The sequence below is a fragment of the Echiichthys vipera genome (genome assembly GCF_963691815.1).
Source record: "Echiichthys vipera genome assembly, chromosome: 2".
NCBI classification, from domain to species: Eukaryota; Metazoa; Chordata; class Actinopteri; order Perciformes; family Trachinidae; genus Echiichthys; species Echiichthys vipera.
Window position 1 is genome coordinate 15,001 of NC_139827.1, and position 10,000 is coordinate 25,000.

Consider the following 10,000-nt stretch of genomic DNA (forward strand, 5'->3'; position numbering starts at 1 on the left):
CTCCTCAGGTGTATGCTGCTCATCGTCCTGTTCGCTCAGTACCTCAGAGAGACGTCACTTCCTGTTCCTGTTTACAGACGAACCAAAGGACTGAGCGCCACCAGGGTCCAGATCTTCAAACTGTTTCCTGTGAGTAACAGCTGATGATGTCAGAGGGTGATGATGTCAGAGGGTGATGACGTCAGAGGGTGATGATGTCAGAGGGTGATGACGTCAGAGGGTGATGACGTCAGAGGGTGATGATGTCAGAGGGTGATGATGTCAGAGGGTGATGATGTCAGAGGTTAACGTTCTGGTCCGTCCCGTCTCTCAGATCATCCTCGCCATCATGGTCGTCTGGTTCGTTTGCTACGTTTTCACTCTGACTGACCTGTTGCCGAGCGACCCCGATCGCTATGGACACAAGGCTCGAACCGACGCCCGCGGTGACATCATGGCTTCATCCCCCTGGTTCAGAGTACCCTACCCCTGTAAGACAGGCCGCCATTCTACGCCACTTAACGCCATTTAACGCTATTTAACGCCACATAACGCCATTTAACGCCACTTAACGCCATTTAACGCCATTTAACGCCATTCTAGGCCACTTAACGCCATTTAACGCCATTAATGCCATTTAACGCCACTTAACGCCATTTAACGCCATTTAACGCCATTCTAGGCCACTTAACGCCACTTAACGCCATCTAACGCCATTTAACGCCATTCTAGGCCATTTAACGCCATTTAACGCCATTTAACGCCATTTAACGCCATCTAACGCCATTTAACGCCATTCTATGCCATTTAACGCCATTTAACGCCATCTAACGCCATTTAACGCCATTCTAGGCCATTTAACGCCATTTAACGCCATTTAACGCCATTTAACGCCATTCTAGGCCACTAAACGCCATTTAACGCCATTCTACGCCACGTAACGCCACTTAACGCCACTTAACGCCACTTGTGGCTTTGCTAAACTCAAGCACCAAAACAGTTTTCAGCATTTGAAGGAATCTTCTCGTCACACGTGACACCTTTGATGATAATCTCTGGTTTCTGATAGGCCAGTGGGGGTTGCCAGTGGTAACGGTTGCCGGGGTAATGGGGATGCTGAGTGCCACCACGGCTGGCATCGTGGAGTCCATCGGTGATTATTACGCCTGCGCTCGTCTGTCTGGAGCCACGCCCCCTCCAGTCCACGCCATCAACAGGTGAGACAGGAAGCAAACAGGAAGTGATGCGGACTCACCTGAGTCCGGCCCACAGGTGTTTGATGCTGTTTGTTGTTTCAGGGGAATCTTCACTGAAGGCGTCTGCTGCATCATCGCTGGTCTGCTAGGGACAGGAAATGGATCCACCTCCTCGAGTCCAAATATAGGCGTTCTGGGAATCACCAAGGTAACGACGCCATCACCAAGACCTTAACATCAAATCCAAGACCTCTACATCTAATCCAAGACCTGTACACCTAATCCAAGACCTCTACAACTAATCCAAGACCTGTACAACTAATCCAAGACCTCTACAACTAATCCAAGACCTGTACACCTAATCCAAGACCTGTACAACTAATCCAAGACCTCTACAACTAATCCAAGACCTCTACAACTAATCCAAGACCTGTACAACTAATCCAAGACCTGTACAACTAATCCAAGACCTCTACATCTAATCCAAGACCTGTACACCTAATCCAAGACCTCTACAACTAATCCAAGACCTGTACAACTAATCCAAGACCTCTACAACTAATCCAAGACCTGTACACCTAATCCAAGACCTGTACACCTAATCCAAGACCTCTACAACTAATCCAAGACCTGTACACCTAATCCAAGACCTCTACAACTAATCCAAGACCTGTACAACTAATCCAAGACCTGTACAACTAATCCAAGACCTGTACACCTAATCCAAGACCTGTACAACTAATCCAAGACCTGTACACCTAATCCAAGACCTCTACAACTAATCCAAGACCTGTACAACTAATCCAAGACCTGTACAACTAATCCAAGACCTCTACAACTAATCCAAGACCTGTACACCTAATCCAAGACCTCTACAACTAATCCAAGACCTGTACACCTAATCCAAGACCTGTACACCTAATCCAAGACCTCTACAACTAATCCAAGACCTGTACACCTAATCCAAGACCTGTACAACTAATCCAAGACCTGTACACCTAATCCAAGACCTGTACACCTAATCCAAGACCTGTACACCTAATCCAAGACCTGTACACCTAATCCAAGACCTCTACAACTAATCCAAGACCTGTACACCTAATCCAAGACCTGTACAACTAATCCAAGACCTGTACAACTAATCCAAGACCTGTACAACTAATCCAAGACCTGTACAACTAATCCAAGACCTGTACAACTAATCCAAGACCTGTACAACTAATCCAAGACCTCTACAACTAATCCAAGACCTGTACAACTAATCCAAGACCTGTACAACTAATCCAAGACCTGTACAACTAATCCAAGACCTTAACATCTAATCCAAGACCTCTACAACTAATCCAAGACTTCTAAAACTAATCCAAGATCAGTAGAGCTGATCCAAGACCTCTACAACTGGGATCAGGTGTTTGATCGGTCGGTTGTTCTCAGGTGTTTGATCGGTCGGTTGTTCTCAGGTGTTTGATCGGTCGGTTGTTCTCAGGTGTTTGATCGGTCGGTTGTTCTCATGTGTTTGATCGTCATGTTCTCAGGTGTTTGATCGGTCGGTTGTTCTCAGGTGTTTGATCGGTCGGTTGTTCTCGTGTGTTTGATCGTCATGTTCTCAGGTGTTTGATCGGTCGGTTGTTCTCAGGTGTTTGATCGGTCGGTTGTTCTCAGGTGTTTGATCGGTCGGTTGTTCTCAGGTGTTTGATCGGTCGGTTGTTCTCAGGTGTTTGATCGGTCGGTTGTTCTCAGGTGTTTGATCGTCATGTTCTCATGTGTTTGATCGTCATGTTCTCATGTGTTGATCGGTCGGTTGTTCTCAGGTGTTTGATCGGTCGGTTGTTCTCATGTGTTTGATCGTCATGTTCTCAGGTGTTTGATCGGTCGGTTGTTCTCAGGTGTTTGATCGGTCGGTTGTTCTCAGGTGTTTGATCGGTCGGTTGTTCTCAGGTGTTTGATCGGTCGGTTGTTCTCAGGTGTTTGATCGGTCGGTTGTTCTCAGGTGTTTGATCGGTCGGTTGTTCTCAGGTGTTTGATCGTCATGTTCTCATGTGTTTGATCGTCATGTTCTCATGTGTTTGATCGGTCGGTTGTTCTCAGGTGTTTGATCGGTCGGTTGTTCTCATGTGTTTGATCGTCATGTTCTCAGGTGTTTGATCGGTCGGTTGTTCTCAGGTGTTTGATCGGTCGGTTGTTCTCAGGTGGGCAGCAGGCGGGTCGTGCAGTACGGAGCAGGGATCATGTTAATTCTGGGATCGGTCGGGAAGTTCACGGCTCTGTTCGCGTCGCTGCCGGATCCGATCCTCGGAGGAATGTTCTGCACTCTGTTTGGTGAGTGTGTGGTGATGTAACAGATACAGATACAGGTATGTCAGTGATGTCGTAATCACGCAGGTGTGCTCCTCAGGTATGATCACAGCTGTCGGTCTTTCAAACCTGCAGCTGGTGGATCTGAACTCATCCAGGAACCTTTTTGTTCTGGGGTTCTCCATGTTCTTCGGCCTGACTCTGCCCACGTACCTGGACTCTCACCCCGACTCCATCAGCACAGGTGAGTTCATGATGTCATCAGGTTCTGTTTTCACCTGCACACAGGTGAACCCGCCCAGCATCCGTCCAGATTAAATAAAGTTTTATTTCAAACGTGTTCAGGTGTCGATGAACTGGATCAGATCCTCACGGTTCTGCTGTCAACAGAGATGTTTGTGGGCGGGTTCCTGGCGTTCTGTCTGGACAACACGATCCCAGGTAACACACACACACACACACACACACACACACACACACACACACACACACACACACACACACACACACTGAGCTCATGTCCTGACGTCACATTTGTTTCTCCAGGCTCTCCAGAGGAGCGAGGTCTGGTGGCGTGGAGCTGCTCCCCCTCTTCCTCCCCCTCCTCCTCCTCCTCCTATGACCTTCCTGTGGGGATGGGCGTGATCAGACGGACCCGCTGGCTCCGATTGTTTCCCATCAGCCCCTCCTTCAGAGGTTTCTCCCCCTCTGAGGCGCTGCCCCCCGTCGAGCAGCAGGAAGAGGAAGAGGAGCAGAAAGGAGGAGCAGAGGAGGTGGAAGCGGCTGCCGCCCCCCCGTCCAGCACCAAGGTGTGACTGTGAGCTGGGTCAGGGTTCATGGTCAGGGTTCAGGGTCAGGGTTCAGGGTCAGGGTTCACGGTTCATGGTCAGGGTTCAGGGTTCAGGTTCAGGGTTCAGGGTTCAGGGTCAGGGTTCAGGGTCAGGACCAGGGTTCAGGGTCAGGGTTCACGGTTCATGGTCAGGGTTCAGGGTTCAGGGTTCAGGGTCAGGGTTCAGGGTCAGGGTTCAGGGTCAGGGTTCAGGGTCAGGGTTCAGGGTTCATGGTTCAGGGTTCATGGTCAGTGTTCAGGGTCAGGGTTCAGGGTTCAGGTTCAGGGTTCAGGGTCAGGGTTCACGGTTCATGGTCAGGGTTCAGGGTTCAGGGTTCAGGGTCAGGGTTCAGGGTCAGGGTTCAGGGTCAGGGTTCAGGGTCAGGGTTCAGGGTTCATGGTCAGTGTTCAGGGTCAGGGTTCAGGGTCAGGGTTCAGGGTCAGGGTTCAGGGTTCAGGGTCAGGGTTCAGGGTCAGGGTTCAGGGTTCAGGGTTCAGGGTTCAGGGTTCATGGTCAGGGTTCAGGGTTCAGGGTTCAGGGTCAGGGTTCAGGGTCAGGGTTCAGGGTTCAGGGTCAGGGTTCAGGGTCAGGGTTCGGGGTCGGGGTTCAGGGTTCAGGGTTCAGGGTTCAGGGTTCAGGGTCAGGGTTCAGGGTTCAGGGTTCAGGGTTCAGGGTCAGGGTTCAGGGTCAGGGTTCAGGGTCAGGGTTCAGGGTTCAGGGGTCAGGGTTCAGGGTTCAGGGTCAGGGTTCAGGGTCAGGGTTCGGGGTCGGGGTTCAGGGTTCAAGGTTCAGGGTTCAGGGTCAGGGTTCAGGGTCAGGGTTCAGGGTTCAGGGTTCAGGGTTCAGGGTCAGGGTTCAGGGTTCATTGTTCAGGGTTCAGGGTTCAGGGTTCAGGGGTCAGGGGTCAGGGTCAGGGTTCGGGGTTCAGGGTCAGGGTTCAGGTTCAGGGTTCAGGGTTCAGGGTTCAGGGTTCAGGGTTCAGGTTCAGGGTTCAGGGTCAGGGTTCAGGGTCAGGACCAGGGTTCAGGGTTCAGGGTTCAGGGTCAGGACCAGGGTTCAGGGTTCAGGGTCAGGACCAGGGTTCAGGGTTCAGGGTTCAGGGTTCAGGGTCAGGACCAGGGTTCAGGGTTCAGGGTTCAGGGTCAGGACCAGGGTTCAGGGTTCAGGGTTCAGGGTCAGGGTTCAGGGTCAGGGGTCAGGGTCAGGGTTCAGGGTTCAGGGTCAGGACCAGGGTTCAGGGTCAGGGTCAGGGTTCAGGGTCAGGACCAGGGTTCAGGGGTCAGGGTTCAGGGTCAGGGTTCAGGGTTCAGGGTCAGGACCAGGGTTCAGGGTTCAGGGTCAGGACCAGGGTTCAGGGTTCATTGTTCAGGGTTCAGGGTTCAGGGTTCAGGGGTCAGGGTTCAGGGTTCAGGGTCAGGGTTCAGGGTCAGGGTTCAGGGTTCAGGGTCAGGGTCAGGGTTCAGGGTCAGGACCAGGGTTCAGGGTCAGGGTTCAGGGTTCAGGGTCAGGGTTCAGGGTTCAGGGTCAGGACCAGGGTTCAGGGTCAGGGTTCAGGGTCAGGGTTCAGGGGTCAGGGTCAGGGTTCAGGGTTCAGGGGTCAGGACCAGGGTTCAGGGTCAGGGTTCAGGGTCAGGACCAGGGTTCAGGGTTCAGGGTTCAGGGTTCAGGGTTCAGGGTTCAGGGTCAGGGTTCAGGGTTCAGGGGTCAGGACCAGGGTTCAGGGTCAGGGTTCGGGGTCAGGGTTCAGGGTTCAGGGTCAGGACCAGGGTTCAGGGTTCAGGGTTCAGGGTCAGGACCAGGGTTCAGGGTTCAGGGTTCAGGGTCAGGACCAGGGTTCAGGGTCAGGACCAGGGTTCAGGGTTCAGGGTTCAGGGTCAGGACCAGGGTTCAGGGTTCAGGGTTCAGGGTTCAGGGTCAGGGTTCAGGGTTCAGGGTCAGGACCAGGGTTCAGGGTTCAGGGTTCAGGGTCAGGACCAGGGTTCAGGGGTCAGGGTTCAGGGTCAGGTTCCTAAAGATGCTTGAATTTGAACGTCGTGGTTTCAAAGTTTAAAAAATGAATTTTGAAGAAAGTTCTTGAAATTGTTTCAAATATTAAAATAATAATAATTTTTATTATAAATTAAAGTTAAAAAATAAAGTTTAACTCTTTTTTTAATGAAAACAAAATAAATCATATTTGTAGAAACTCAGCCGTGAGTTTAACGAACCAATCAGAACGGCCCCTCCGTGTGATGTCACCGCTGTTTCCTGAACGTTTGAACAGGAAACAGGAAACAGGAAACAGGAAACAGGAAACGAGTTCTTTGTTTCATTTTATTTAAAACAACAAACATAAACAAACTTTTGGACGTTTAATCATAATTCTGCTTTTTTAAACTTTATGAAGAATAAAAGAAAATAAAACACTTTTCTGTTTTTGAACAAACGTGAAACTTTAAAAAAATCACAACGATCAAAATTCAGGTTTCACAGACTTTTGTTTTGAAAAGCTGAGATCGTGCTTTAATGTTTTTCACTGTGCTGAGAAAATAAAATACACTTGAGTCCACCGGCTCTTCATGGTCGTCATTTAAGTTCATTTATAATCATTTAAGTTCATTTATAATCATTTAAGTTCATTTATAATCATTTAAGTTCATTTATAATCATTTAAGTTCATTTATAAGAATTCAACAAAAACAACTTTAAAAGAAACAACAAAAACAATCTGAGGTGAAAAATCATCAAGTCGATAAACACAGAATTCACGTTTCAGCATCTTTTTCTTTCTGTTGTTTTCCTTTTTACAGCTTCGGTGAGATTAAAGCTGCAGGTTAGCTGCTAACATGCTGCTAATATGCTGCTAACATGCTGCTAATATGCCGCTAACATGCTGCAAACATGCCGCTAACATGCTGCTAATATGCTGCTAACATGCTGCTAATATGCCGCTAACATGCTGCAAACATGCTGCTAACATGCTGCTATTTAAGTTGCTAACATGCTGCTAATCTGCTGCTAAATCAGCTGCTAAGTTAGCTGCTACCATGCTGCTATGTTAGCTGCTAATTTTAGCTGCTATGTTAGCTGTTATATTAGCTGCATGTTAGCTGCTATGTTAGCTGCATGTTAGCTACTATGATAGCTGCATGTTAGCTGCTTTGTTTGCTGCATGTTAGCTGCTACATCAGCTGCTATATCAGCTGCTTTGTTAGCTGCATGTTAGCTGCTATGTTAGCCGCATGTTAGCTGCTACGTCAGCTGCTTGTTAGCTGCATGTTAGCTACTATGTTAGCTGCTTTTTTAGCTGCTACGTCAGCTGCTATGTTAGCTGCATGTTAGCTGCTATGTTAGCTGCATGTTAGCTCCTTTGTTAGCTGCATGTTAGCTGCTATGTCAGCTGCTATGTTAGCTACTATGTCAGCTGCATGTTAGCTGCTACGTCAGCTGCTATGTTAGCTACTATGTTAGTTGCATGTTAGCTGCTATGTTAGCTGCATGTTAGCTGCTTTGTTAGCTGCTACGTCAGCTGCTATGTTAGCTGCTACGTCAGCTGCTATGTTAGCTACTATGTTAGCTGCATGTTAGCTGCTATGTTAGCTGCATGTTAGCTGCTTTGTTAGCTGCTACGTCAGCTGCTATGTTAGCTACTATGTCAGCTGCATGTTAGCTGCTACGTCAGCTGCTATGTTAGCTGCATGTTAGCTGCATGTTAGCTACTATGTTAGCTGCATGTTAGCTGCTTTGTTAGCTGCATGTTAGCTGCTACGTCAGCTGCTATGTTAGCTACTATGTTAGCTGCATGTTAGCTGCTATGTTAGCTGCATGTTAGCTGCTATGTTAGCTGCATGTTAGCTGCTATGTTAGCTCTGATCCACAGCAATGTCGTCACGGTGCTGGAGGCGGGTGCAGGGTGAAGGGGAGGCAGGAGGTGGGGTACAGGGATGACACTGCGACCTTTGGCTGGAGCGGCGTCACCGACAGGACGGCAGCGTTCACACAACGCACCGGGAACATGCCGCTGTTTGGGGCGGCTCTGGCTGCAGGTAGGAACACCTGGACAAACTGACCCGTCTCTGGATCCAGCAACATCTTTATCTGAGGCGGCGGGGGCACGTCCACGTAGAAGCACCGCCAGCTTATAGGTTCTATCACCATCTGAGTGTAAGTGGGGCCACTGAGGAGGGCGCCAGGTGCGTCGCCCTGAACACGCCACAGACACTGTTGCTGCTGAAGTTGCTGCTGAAGTTGCTCATGTTGCTCCTGGGTTGCAGGCGTCACTGTGTTGCCGTTGCCCTCACGGTCTCCCACAGTCTGGCGGGGCGGGTGGGTCCTGATGAAGTGGCCCGGGTGACTGGTGTTGGGCCGGGTCACCTCGGACCTCCTCAGCAGTGGGACGGTGGGCTGCAGTGAGACAGAGCTCAGGGGGCGGGGCATGGAGCGGACCTGCAGGGGAGGGTGTCGGGATGAACTGGTGTCAGACGGAGAGGAATCACCCAGGACGGGACTCTGTTCCTGGGCAGGGAATGGAGGCTGTGTCCCCCGGAGGTGGAAGGGGGTGGAGGGGGGAGGCGGGGGATTCACACCTCTGACCCTCTGTGATTGGTCCCTGCTGACGTCATCCTCGCTGCCTCGTCTCTGCTGTGGGATTGGACGACTGGATCTGTGGTTCTGTTCCCTGCCCTCTGATTGGCTGAGGGACACAGCGATCTTGGCGGCATTTCCTCTGTTCCTCCGTGTGTCGTCGTGACCTTTGACCCCCACGGCCTGCTGGTAGGTGGGAGGGGGGCTGGAGGCTGCACCTGTGTCCCCCCCTCCTCCCTCCTCCCTCACCCTTTCGGGGAGACGGGGTTTGTTGATCTTCTCCACCTGCATCTTCTTGGACAGCACGCTCTTAATGATGGAGGACGCCATCTTGGTTTTAGTTTCATCCAGGGAGAAGGACTTCTGCAGCCGCTGCCTCACGTGTCCTCCTGAGGACGAGAAACAGGAAACAGGAAACAGGAAGTCTTTATCTACACTTGACCTGCTCAAGCTTAGACGATTAGCTGATCCTGTTTATCCGATCGTTCCTCTCCTTCAGTATTCAGAGAAACTTGATGGACAGTAAATACGTTTTAACTTCCTTCAGCTGCTTCACAATAAAAGCCTTTGAAATGTCAAGGGAAGGCTTTTATTGTGAAGCAGGAAATAGATCAAAACATTGTCCAACGGGACCGTCCCATGATCATCTTTGTGCTCTGGTCTCACCGTGAGGTCGGGCGCAGAGACGCAGTAAACGGCTAAATCAACGTTAGCATCGTAGCAACCGTTAGCTGCTAAACCTCCTGAAACGACTTTAATGGAGACGTTAAATAGTTTCAGAAACTTAACGTGTCACATTTCCGCTGTGACCACCTGAACAACAGGTCCGATCGAGGGGCGGGGTTGTTACCTTGACTGGCCCCCGCCCCCGGGCCTCTGGAGACCCCGTAGCTGTCGACGTCACTGCTGGCTGTCGAGCGTGTGTGGAAGGAGGCGGGCGTACTGTGTTGCCGGAGCAACAGGTCAGGGTGGCGACAGACCGGCGCAGTGACTGACAGCTCTCTGGTGGCTCCTCCCCCTTCTGCAGCTCCGTCCCTCAGTATCACCTGGACGGGCGGACAGACAGGTTCAGGGTTAAACTCCGCCCCTTTTACGCGAATGCTCTGCTGGGGTTCGGCAGCGTCGTCCTGGGAACCG

The 10,000-nt window shown here is 50.6% G+C and overlaps 2 protein-coding genes across 2 annotated transcripts in view; one reads left to right on the forward strand and one right to left on the reverse strand.

The window, feature by feature from the left end:
- The window catches only part of slc23a1 (solute carrier family 23 member 1), a 15,837-nt gene extending 8,651 nt beyond the window's left edge, over window positions 1-7,186 (forward strand). Inside the window, exons 6-14 of the mRNA XM_083924389.1 lie at window positions 9-129; window positions 314-470; window positions 1,049-1,196; window positions 1,278-1,383; window positions 3,365-3,494; window positions 3,571-3,714; window positions 3,816-3,911; window positions 4,017-4,279; window positions 7,090-7,186. Coding sequence (XP_083780515.1) covers window positions 9-129; window positions 314-470; window positions 1,049-1,196; window positions 1,278-1,383; window positions 3,365-3,494; window positions 3,571-3,714; window positions 3,816-3,911; window positions 4,017-4,279; window positions 7,090-7,098 — 1,174 coding nt within the window. The 3' untranslated portion in view covers window positions 7,099-7,186. The remainder of the gene's footprint in view (window positions 1-8; window positions 130-313; window positions 471-1,048; window positions 1,197-1,277; window positions 1,384-3,364; window positions 3,495-3,570; window positions 3,715-3,815; window positions 3,912-4,016; window positions 4,280-7,089) is intronic.
- Window positions 6,594-10,000, reverse strand: part of LOC310959472 (uncharacterized protein) — a 5,138-nt gene continuing 1,731 nt past the window's right edge. The window contains exons 2-3 of the mRNA XM_083930835.1: window positions 9,714-10,000; window positions 6,594-9,252 (exon numbers count right to left, since the gene is read on the reverse strand). The exon at window positions 9,714-10,000 is cut by the window's right edge and continues 71 nt beyond it. Coding sequence (XP_083786961.1) covers window positions 8,168-9,252; window positions 9,714-10,000 — 1,372 coding nt within the window. The 3' untranslated portion in view covers window positions 6,594-8,167. The remainder of the gene's footprint in view (window positions 9,253-9,713) is intronic.